Source organism: Sitophilus oryzae, unplaced genomic scaffold, assembly GCF_002938485.1.
Source record: "Sitophilus oryzae breed Bouriz unplaced genomic scaffold, Soryzae_2.0 scaffold_1870_pilon_pilon, whole genome shotgun sequence".
NCBI classification, from domain to species: Eukaryota; Metazoa; Arthropoda; class Insecta; order Coleoptera; family Curculionidae; genus Sitophilus; species Sitophilus oryzae.
Window position 1 is genome coordinate 705,919 of NW_022146580.1, and position 12,328 is coordinate 718,246.

General features: G+C 34.5%; 1 protein-coding gene across 1 annotated transcript in view; it reads left to right on the forward strand.

Annotated features, from left to right (window-relative positions):
- LOC115883376 (myelin transcription factor 1-like protein) overlaps window positions 1-12,328 on the forward strand; it is a 361,128-nt gene that overhangs the window by 328,594 nt on the left and 20,206 nt on the right. Inside the window, exons 18-20 of the mRNA XM_030901741.1 lie at window positions 3,946-4,140; window positions 4,396-4,458; window positions 7,985-8,253. Of these exons, the coding sequence (XP_030757601.1) occupies window positions 3,946-4,140; window positions 4,396-4,458; window positions 7,985-8,253 (527 nt within the window). The remainder of the gene's footprint in view (window positions 1-3,945; window positions 4,141-4,395; window positions 4,459-7,984; window positions 8,254-12,328) is intronic.

Consider the following 12,328-nt stretch of genomic DNA (forward strand, 5'->3'; position numbering starts at 1 on the left):
CGGACGGCCAGGACGTTAGTGTGCGCTGTATCATTTGATTTAATGGTTTTAGAGGTATCAGCGGCCTGGTCGGTGCGATCTGGTCGTCAGTGTGTTCGAGCTCTAAATACCGTAGCTCAACTCTGCCGGTAGTAATTCTTGCGTACTCTAGACCTACGAACTCTGTTGTTTAACAAAATAAATAAATTCAATTCAATGACGAGCAAAGCGGGCACCAACGCAACGTTTAAGCATGGCCGAGACTATTTGAATTCTATTTTAAATCTTTTCCTTGTTTATTGCTTGCCGTAATAACATATATTATCGCACACCATGTGCATTTGAATATGTGCGAGTTGTTTGAATTTAGCCGTGAATTTTTGCAACTATTACAAGATAATGGGTAAGAAAGTTGAAACTTAATACCTACATATTGTTCAAAATAGCGTATGTAATGTGTATTTATATTTAAATGACGCTAAAGTATGTTGATACTTACTTAACAGTATTTGAATATCTAATTAGTTGCTTTATTTATTATTTATAATATTATACAGTGCTTTGGATGTAAATTATAGAAAATTATTTATATTTAATTTAAATTCTGAATTTCTAGATTATGTTGATTTTCTAAATAAAGCTTTTTGCATTATAGTTAGCTACTGACATTATTATTGATTAGGCTATTGAGATCGGCAAAAAAAAAGTTTTTTTTAATTTCACTCAAAATGAGTTATTTGGATCATAAATGACCTAAATACAAAATATTTTCATGGTGTTTGTCTGTCTGTCCGTCTGTCCGTCCGTCCGTCTGTAACAGGATAACTCAAAAACCGCTAAACCGATTTTAACCAAATTTGGCACAAAAAAACAGTGGCACCCGCCAATCTGGCCATTAGTTTTTGAAGGGGGTGCGGGGCTGGTAAGGGGGTATGGGAGGGGCTTAAAAATTTTAAAAAATTGTAACTCCAAAATTACAGTAGCTAGCGAAACGCGGTTTTCAATTTAAGATTAGGAATAATATTTGCAACAAAATTTGTAATAACATCAGAACTATTATTCGCTGGTTTTGGGAAATGCTGTCAACACGAACAGCAGAGGCTCAGATGGGCACCAAAACTGTAGCTGTTAAAACAACGCAAGGAACTCCACAAGGTGGAGTAACCTCCCCTTTGCTGTGGAGCTTGGTGGTGGATGAACTACTAGATGAATTAACTCTAGCGGGAATACACTGCATTGGGTATGCAGATGACATAGTCATGATCGCTCGGGGGAAACATGCAGGCACCTTGTGTGATATTATCCAAAGAGGACTCCGTATCACTGAGAGATGGTGTAGGACTGTCGGGCTGAGTATCAACTCAGAAAAAACCGCGATAGTGCCATTCACCAGAAGGCGAAGTCTGAAAAACTTGAAAAGAATCCAACTAGATGGAAAGGAAATGCTGCCAACACAGGAAGTTAAATACCTGGGAATAACCCTGGACAGTAAACTCCTGTGGAACAGACATATTAAGAACACTACCAGCAAAGCCATAAAGGCTCTCATGATATGCAGAAGACTGGCCGGAAATAGATGGGGCTGCTTCCCTAACATTTTGCGCTGGGTGTATACCATGATAGTAAGACCCATAATTACTTATGGGGCAGTTGCCTGGTACACAAAACTAGAGCAACGGACGGCAAGGCTAAACCTATGCAAAGTCCAGAGACTAACATGCGTTTGCATCACAGGAGCCATGAGAACCTGTCCAACAGCAGCAATGGAGGTCATTCTAGATCTAACACCACTGCACATTGTCATTGGTAGATATGCCAATGCGACATTGATTAGAATGGTCACTAACGGAATTAGTACTGGGAGAATTGTCAGATCAGGGGCTTGGAACACCCTCATAAAGGAAATACCACTCCTGCAACTCCCAGTGGACGATATGCTAAGAACGTACAACTTTGAGAAACATCTCCATGTAGTATTGAGCAATAAAAAGGATTGGAAGAGCGAAACGCTTGCCCAGCAGTTAAAAGACCATACCATAACTTGGTATACTGATGCTTCCAAAACCAATACGGGAACAGGGATCGGAGTGTTTGGGCCGAGAGCTAAATACTCCGAACCAATCGGCACTTACCCTAGCATCCTACAGGCAGAAATCTACGCTATCGAAAGATGCGTACAACTTATCTTAGATAGGAACTATCGGAAACAAGAAATAGCCATCTTATCTGATAGTCAAGCAGCGTTAAAAGCGATCAACTCAGTATCAATCAACTCGAAATTGGTCAAAGAATGCATAGAGAAGCTAAATAAATTAGGTAAAAAAAACAAAGTCCTCCTACTCTAGGTGCCTGCTCACCAAGGGATAGAAGGCAATGAAAATGCAAATGATCTAGCTAGAAAAGGAGCGAACACTTCACTAACTGGACCAGAACCGTTCTGCTTTCCAAGTGGTTACCAACTCAAGGCGGAACTCAAGAACTTGGAAGATTCCGTCCGCAACCTGGAATGGGAATCTTGCAACGGTCTAAGATACTCGAAGAAGTTTCTAAGGGCTTATGATCAAGAAAAATCACAGATCTTCCTGGGTTTAAGTAAGAACAATCTTCGGATTGTCACGCGGTTTTTAACAGGACACTGTCTCCTCAATGAACACCTCAGTAGATTGAAACTAAGAAGAAAGGGCGAATGCAGATTCTGTGGGGAGATGGTGAAACACCAGTACACCTCATCACTGAGTGCGCCGAGACGACAACCATTAGTGCCATGAATTTTGGTACGACTGATATTGGAGATGGAGAACTACCCTCTATAAAACCGTCCCAGATACTGGCTTTTGTCAAAGCCCTGGGACTGTATGATGAGTTATGATTCAAGAAAGGGGGACACAATGGATCTGTAAGGTCGAAATGATTAACCCCCCTCCCACTCATTCTAAATTCATTCTAAAAAATTCTAACATCAAAATCAGTCAAGTCGCAGTTTTTGAGATAAAAAAATTTGGAAAAATTCCTTTACTTTGAAACTAAAAGGACTGCCTACCAACTTTTTATTAACATATTTTAGTATGGGCGGCTATACGTGCCTCCCGGCGGCGGCGCCAAAGAAGATTCTAATTTTTATACAGGAAAAGTCCAAAAATATAAAAGTTATAAAATTAAAATTTCTAGTTTTGAAAACACCTAAAACAACGTGACAGTAGACATCAGAATAATGTAGCCCAATCATTTTAGATTTTTTTAACATAAAAATTAGGGAGTCGGAACTTTTGACGCTGTGAGTCTCCATTTGACAAGCAGGTGAGAAAATCACAGTTTTTCTCATATATTTGACATGGGAAGTGTCCGCCATCTAAAATTTTATTCTTTTTGCGATTTAACTCTTTGCATTTTTCGACAAAACAGATTATAAACAAATATGGGGAGAATTATATTCTCTACAAATTCATTTTGTCTGAAATATTTGTTAAAATTTTAGATTTTGGCATAAAGGCACCTGCTCCATCTATCTACAATATTTTCAACGTCACAATGTTGCCGTATTTGAAAAGTAGTAGCACCTTTGTTACTTTAAATGGAACACCCGGTATACTAATACAAATTTTTGAAAATTACTTTCATATCTCATAATTTTTCTGTTACCTACTTTTTTAATACTAACTTATCTCTAGCAGTTTTCGAGATAAAATATAAAACATTGTACATAGGCTTCAATTTAAAATTACGATTATTTAAACGATTTTTGCTAAGATTTTGCAAAAATGCTACCACTTTTAATAATAAAATAATATAGACAGATGAAGCAACTGTCTTTATGCAAAAATTCAATTTTAAAAAATCGTCGGTTTTCCATAACCGTCTAACAAACCATCATCGTGAATCACCCTATATAAAATCATTCTTTATAGTTAAATTAAACCCTATAGATTTTTAGTGATTCGATATCTTAATGTTTGGCATTTTTTACAGCTTGCCTGGCTGTCCAAGAAGTGACAGGAGCCAAATCCAAGCCCACTCTCAAGAACTGAAGTGTCCGACACCAGGGTGCGACGGTTCGGGACATGTTACAGGAAACTACTCGTCCCACAGGAGCCTATCCGGGTGTCCGAGGGCGAACAAACCAAAGAGCAAGCCTAGGGATGGACAGGATTCAGAACCTTTACGGTAAATAAACATTTTTGACATAGTTATAATAAAAAATTAAAAAACTTAAAGGAATAAGTAAATGTAAAAGAGTTCACTTTGATTGCAACACACTGCTTTCGTTTTAAAGTGAATTAGTAAAGAAAATTTTTTAAACAACTCTTCTAGAGAAAAAGAATCTTTTTCAACAACTCTTGTCGACTATAAACTTTTTGTAGACTATAAACAAACTATTGTTTGTTGATTATGATATGATTTTTTACACGCTTGCATCAGATGCCCTATTCCAGGGTGCGACGGATCAGGACACGCAACTGGGAAATTTTTATCCCACAGAAGGTAAAATCTAGATCTTACACCAATATTATGTTTAGTATTATCCACAAACTAGACTCGTGGTCCTTTAGGGCTCGAACTCACTGACGACCAGGTCGCAACGACCTGGCCGTCGGCTGGCCGGATGTATTGCGTTTTTAGCTGCGGCCAGATGAACGACCAGTTTCAACAGAGTTGTCAAATCTAACGATTTTTTACGTTTTACCAATTAGAAAATATTGTTTCAGAAATGTTAAAATATCCGAGTTAACTAAAAAGCGAAGTTGCTATTCACAACAAACAAAAAGCATTGTGTACGCGCGACCGACAAAAAGGGAGATATTCTGTTTCTTTTTTCTACTGATATGGCGCCCTTATCGATTTTAGAAGTAAACATATTAGGGCCATCGTAAAAAAAGATCGTGAGACACTGGCTCTAAATATAAGCAGGTAGACAGTTTAGCTTCCAGTTATTTCAATGTTTACAATATAACGAAGAATCTACAACAGTAATTACTTCTATTTTTATGAATATTTAAGTTACTTTCTTAATTTTTTTTTCAAAATAATGTACCTAGTAGAAATATAGTCTAATGAACCCTGTTTAAAAAACGTTAAATTAAATATAATATTTAAAATACAGTTTTCCTCCTTGTACATGACTACAATACAACTTAAAAAACTAATTTAATAAAAAAGACAAATGGTTGTAGAAAAACTTTAAATATTATTTTTTTATTTTTGAACATCGAAACTCAAAGGTATAATAACAGGTATCATACCAACCATAAATAGAGTAGGTATGTCATATAAAAATATTTTGAATTTTTATTAGAATCGACCCTTGATAAAAAAAAAGGATTAGATTTAAATTTACCTTTGATCCAGTCTGTATACTATTTCTTTGGATTTTCTGTACGTATGCAAAAACTACAGTAAAACACTATATTTTATAGAAAATAAAATATTGCGCCTTGAATTTGGGGGATTTCATCTGAAAAATTATTAATTTGGAAGAAAACCGGCAACAAGCGGCAGAAAATAATAATATTTCCGTGCAGTGTTCTGGTCGCAACGACCAACGGACGGCCAGGACGTTAGTGTGCGCTATATCATTTGATTTAATGGTTTTAGAGGTAGCTGCGGCCTGGCCGGTGCGACCTGGTCGTCAGTGTGTTCGAGCCCTAAAGGCATATTGTCGAAAATTGTATTCATGTGGCCTTCTTGAAGGCTCCGAAATTGGATATCTAATAATTTAATACCTAAGTTACAGTGAGAAGATCCTAGAGATTACAAAAAAAAATCGAACCTTTTTTTATTCCAATAACCTCGGGCAATTAATAGTTATTTTTATACTTTATAGAAATAATAATTAATTTCGGGAGACAATGCAATTTTATCGTAGTGTATAAAATAATATTTTTTTCCACGGCGAGTTACGTTTTAAAAAATATTCAGAAATTATTATTTCAAGGAATTTATTACGAGTAGAAAAAATATTGTGCTGGGTTGGCGTTGGTTTCTATGTAATTTGACGAATAAATAAAGCTGCCTCTTTAGTTGTCAGTTTTGAGTCAATATTTTTTAATTCTCTTTCGTGCCGATTGCTGATTGATTTGGAGCCAGGAATGGCTCAAAACGTAAATTACCAACAGATATTCAGGCTGAGGCGACAAACGTCATATCCAAACTACTTCCATTTAAATCCCGAATAACTTATGAAAAGGAATACAAAAATGTTCAAAAATGGAAGCAATTAAAAAACGTGCGAGAAGAAATAAAGTTTTTAACCTATCTTCGCTTTTAAAGTATTATTTTTTATTTACTATTTTTGATAGATATAAGGCAATTTTAACAGTTGCTATGAGAAAAGGGCAATTATTATCCCTCACTTATAATTCTCTTGATACATAAAAATAGTATATTAAACAACGAGTTTCGAAAACGACGTTTTGCACACGAATTCGACAGTTTGTTGCCAGAGGCAAGAGCCACAAGTCGAACGAGCGTACAAAGAAGTTTTCGAACGAGTTTTTTACGCTATTTTTTCTACGACTACAAATTAGCAGCAGACTCACTCAGTTTTTGCCAGTTTTGTGAAATAATTTGCGATGTAATGATGACCCTTTTCTGACGAACACTGGACGTTAAAAATGTTAAAATTAGCACATGTCGTGTGCAAAATGACACATGTCGTGCGCTAAATCCTTAGCACACAGCATTTTGCAAAGTGTCAATGCTCTGTTGTGTGCAAATCAGTTTGACACACGGAAAACTCGATCTGAAATTGGCGTTTTGCAAACTGTTGTGTGCTTTGAATAAGAAGACTAAGGAAGGAGCATATCAAAAATCTTAGGTACACCGCGATGGGCCTCAAATATGGCCGACTTAAATTCCGGTTTATCAGTGTCGTTCTAATTTTATTTAAAAAATGTAAAACTATGATGTAGTGTAGACGTGGGGTAGACTCAATAATTTGTTTTGTTTATTTACGTTGTGAATAAATGTGAGTAGTTATTAAAATTGTTATAAAAAATATAATTCCTAATAAAATAGATAAGTTATAATAAGTATTTATTAACACAAACATCCGATACGCTACTGAAGCAGGTAAGTCAAATTAACTATCTAAATTCTTTGACAAGTAATAAATAAAAGCTAAATGCAAGAAAAAATATATAATTTAGTTAATTTAAAGTGAATTTCATAAATGATCGGTTTACTACACGTATGTATATTATATAGTCACTTACTAGCGAAAAATTGTTCCATTATTTCACTCAAACCGAGATCTACCACACGCTACAACCTTCTATTTTAGTTTTTTTCGATGAAATCGCGATAGTATCACTGTTAATTTAAGTTCTGCCACAATTTCCATCTAGATTTACTACCTTTATACAACTATCAGTAGTAGAACATGTAAATAATAAAATAAGCTCAGTAAAGACGGCAAATCCACAAAATTGCAAATCAAATTCAAATGTATCAAATGAATCGTCAAACAGAACTGTCAAGGATCCCCACCCTAGAGTGCTTTTTCCGCCCACCATGCATGAATACATGGATAGCATTATGCTCCTTCCTTAGTCTTCTTATTCAAATGTTGTGTGCGAAGGATTTAGCGCGCGACATGTGTCATTTTGCACACGACATGTGCCAATTTTAACATTTTTAACCTCCAATGTTCAGCTGAAACGCCAAACGCAACGCATCCGTCAGAAAAGTGTCATCATTACATCGCAAATTATTTCACAAAACTGGCAAAAACTGAGTGAGTCTGCTGCTAATTTGTAGTCGTAGAAAAAATAGCGTAAAAAACTCGTTCGAAAACTTCTTTGTACGCTCGTCGACTTGTGGCTTGCCTGCGGCTTGAGCCAACAAACTGTCGAACTCGTGTGCAAAACGTCGTTTTCGAAAGTCGTTGTTTAATATACTATTGATATACTATTATTCATCCGTTTAGCGGACGACTAGACACTTCAAAAACAATTTGACATAAACTGTCACATCTCTAACTTATCTTTTCAAACCAACTTCGCTTTTTTAGTGCTTCTGGTTGTCCGATAGCCAACAGGAACAAGATGAGAGTGCTGGAGAGTGGCGGTAGCGTGGAACAACACAAAGCGGCCGTCGCGGCAGCCACGGCCATGAAGTTCGACGGGGTGAACTGTCCCACCCCGGGGTGCGACGGCACGGGCCACATCAACGGCTCTTTTTTAACGCACCGTTCCCTTAGCGGCTGTCCTGTGGCGGGACAGACTGTGAAGAAGAGCAAGTACCCGGAAGATATGCCGTTCTATGCTAAGGGATACACAGGTAAGGGGTTGAGTTGGATATAATAGTCAAGCGTTGAATAAAAAGACTTTAGCCCACGGCCACACAGAAAGCGTTTTATGCGTTTTTAGCGTGAAGCATCTTTAGCGACTAAAACAAAATAACAGGATTATATAGGAGTGGCCACACCAAAGGCGTGTAGCGTTCGGCGTGTCTCGCAAAAAACGCAAATGAAAACAAATCAGTTTGTTTTCTGTAGCGTCTTTAGCGTTTTCTATGAGACCCCGTCATAGGCGGACGTAATATTTAATAATGCAATAAAAAATAAATTAAATAGTATGCATTTTTTTCATTTTTAGGGTATTATCTAAAAATATTTTATAAAGAACATCTACTGTTTAGGTAGATTCTATTAAATTCAAAAATTTGAAGGAAATGTTTGAAAAAGTGTAGTTTGAAATGTTGAAAAAGTAATAAATTGAAGGAATATTTTCTTACGCGTAAAAAGTAGGGTTTTTATGCGTAAAAAGTGTCTTTTTCTACGTTAACAAGTTTTTTTTTAACAGAAACAAATAGTTTTTGACGCGTAAAAAATAGTTTTTTACGTGTAACAAATAGTTTTTTTACACGTATTTTTTTTGTGTAAGAAAGGTTCTCTACCAGAAACAATAAGTTTTTGACGCGTAAAAATTTGTTTTGTACGTGTAACAAATAGTTTTTTACCCATAATTTTTTTTGCATAACGAAAGATTTTTTACTAGAAACAAAATAAGTTTTTGACGCGTAAAAAATAGTTTTTTACGTGTAACAAATAGATTTTGACACGTAACAAATAGTTTTATACACGTAAAGAATAGCTTTCTATCAGTACCAAATAGTTTTATAAGCGTAAAAAATAGTTTTTCACGTGTAACAGTTTTAGTCGCGTAAAATAATAAAAATAGTTTTTTGCGTGTAACAAATATTTTTTTTACACGTAATAATTTGATTCACTTTTACAAAATTTGTATTAAAATATCAATATTTTTGATAAACACGTGGACTGCTCACAAATACACACGTCGCGTCACTGCGTATTTCTAAGCCGTTAACGCGTTTCGTTACAACGAGCTCGTGTGTCAGGGCCGTCTCACTAGCTCGTATGTCACGGCCTTCAATTTGACTCCCCAGCGCGCGTAAAGAGTTTCACTCAAAATGTTTCTAAATCATGTCCTAAAATTGCATTAGCAACTAGAAATATTTACTATTCTATTATATAATTATAATTACTTATTATATTATATTATAATTATAACAAGTACTAATCACAACACTACAACATAAAAAAAACTATACACATATAAACTAAAATTCGTAAAATAAATGGCAAATAATAATTATTATTTTTACACATACCACTGGCACTAGCAGTAGATTGTGTTTGTCTCCGAATATATGCCGCGGCCCGTCCACAATTCAATCCCAGCATCTTTTATCTTCGTCTCTTCAACGCTAACGGCGCCGATCTCGCCTATCTCTTTCTCACAGGATTGATTGTTGGACGGGCCGGGAATCCACGAGCTTACTAATTGACATCTTGATAGAAACTGCAGACCTGCCGCGTCTTTTGCGTGTTTTTAATGGACACAAATCGAAAAAACCGCTTAAAACGGTAAAATCGCAAAAAGCGCTTGAGACGCAAAAAACGCAAAACGCAAAAAACGGTTTCTGTGTGGCCGTGGGCTAAGGAAGGAGAGCATACAAAGATATTTAAACTCGGTTAGGTTGTAATGTTATTGTAAGTTAGGTTGAGTTTAAATATCTTTGAGAGCTATCAACAAACATAGGTGTTTTAATTTTATTTACTTGTAAAAATATGGGGTAGGGTTCTACATGTGGGTTTTTCAGCAAGTCAAAATTCCTTCCCTAGTCTTTCTATTCAATGGTTAGAAAGCATCATAAAACTGACTTCTATAAAAAATGTTTATGTAGTTATACAGGGTCCGGTAATAGTGCGTCGGGCATCTGTAGCTCCTAGAATAAAAAATTTGGAAATTTTGTTTAAATACAAACAAATCTAAAATATATTCTAGGATGTATTTCAGGAAACTATTTTAACTTCTGTAGGGTAGGTCAAAAAGTGTGAGTGGATGATTTTTTTTAAATGGAACACCCTGTATATTATTGCATTTTTGGTTTGTTTTTAGATCACTTTACATAATCCTAAGATATAAGTAAATAGATTTCTATGGGTTCAGAGAACAAATAAATAAAAATATACATTTTTCAGCCTTTCTTAAAATAATTATTAAAAATACAAGAACTCTCCTGAACTCAAAATTATATTAAGTATTTACTTTAGATGGTCTGTACTTACTTTGCTGTAAATATGGTAATCGTAAATCATACAGGATGTTCAAAATTTTACGCCAAACTTTCTTAAATATAAAATAATTTTTCTTCGTTAGATATTTTTTCAATAGATGCAGAATTAAAAAATGAAAATTTTTTGTGTTATAGTATTTCAAAATTTTTAACGGTTTTCCAGATATTCGCGGTTTTATATTTTATATGGCATTTTCCATAGTAAATTTTTACCAAAGCCACCCAATGATTTTTCTCTCGTATTTTACAGTTGAGAGAGTCATATGAAATAATACTGCGTGTCTCTACGAAACCATTAAAAATTTTGAAATACTTTAAATACAAAAAATCGCCATTTTTTAATTCTCCATCTAAAAAAAAAATAATATACAGGGTGTTCCATTTAAAAAAACAAAGCAATATTAGTTTATATTTTAGAAAATTTAGCGTAGAATTTTGAACATCCTGTACGATTTAAGATTACGATATTTATAGGAAAGTAAGTTTTGCTTTCAGGACAGTTCTTGTATTTGTATTTTTTTTTAATGAAGATTAAAAAATATACATTTTTTATTTATTTATTAATATATCTGAAACTATCGAAATATATTTATTCATATCTTAGGACCCAAGTAGCAAAAAGAAATTCTAAAAGGATTGAATTATTTTATAACAGTCGAATAGCGTTGTCTTAAGGACTGCTTGATTTTATTAAGCGTTTGGTTTCGACCGTTCTAACTTAATACAGGTAAAGTTGTCATATTAAACTATTTTCTAGTAGTTTTTACAACGTAATCCTATAACGCATTAACCGATAATTTCTTTTAATTATGATATAACAATAAGCCAATGCTATATGATAACAAACATATTATTTTATTATTAGACTCTTATACCCACCATGTAAGTGTTCTATAATATTCATATAACTAGTAGTCACAAGATCATATAATAATTACTTAAACTTGTCTTATTAAAGTTGTATTACGTTTTATGATAGAACGTTTTATTGCGTTAAACTACGGTGCTGTATACAACACAGTTATATAGCCTTATATATGATAAAATTGTGGTTAACAAAATAAATTCGCTAATATCTGCATTATAAAACTGGTAATGTACAATATAACCTCCTTTTTAAATTAAATGGTATACCCTAGTTATTTATTTTGTTATTCATTGTTACCAAAAGTAATATCTGCGTACGAGTATAATCAATCACAGCTATTTTGAATTCTGGACAAAGTTGTAAAAAAAGTTAACAAACGTTGGTAGTTATGAGCATGTAAGGAAAAACTCCTCGAAATTACGACAAATAATCCCCAGAATTCCCTGGGTTCCCAAAACCAAAATCTCTCGGGTTGTCAGGCTTCTTCAAAGCATTGTTGCCACGTTGATGTATAAGTTTTACTGTAGTAATGTTTGTATTGTTTTATTGTTGTTTTTCAAAGTCCTTATGTTGCCGCTCACTCGTCGGGCACACATGAAATGCGTTGCGTGCATGAATCCATGAAAATCTGATCATGTTTGTTAGTTTAAATACTAATCAAATGAGATTTGGCATCTATTTGTCACAAATCTCAATATGTCCCAAATAGTTCTATAGTGCCTGGAAATTTTGCGTAATGATAAATATTTATCCTATACCGTTTTATTGTACAACAAAGACTTATTTAAGGGATTCATTTATAATAAAATGGTTGCATTATAATTCACCATATTTAAGGCAGAATTTTTGTATGGCCATTATATGAAGCAAAATTAAAAACATCAA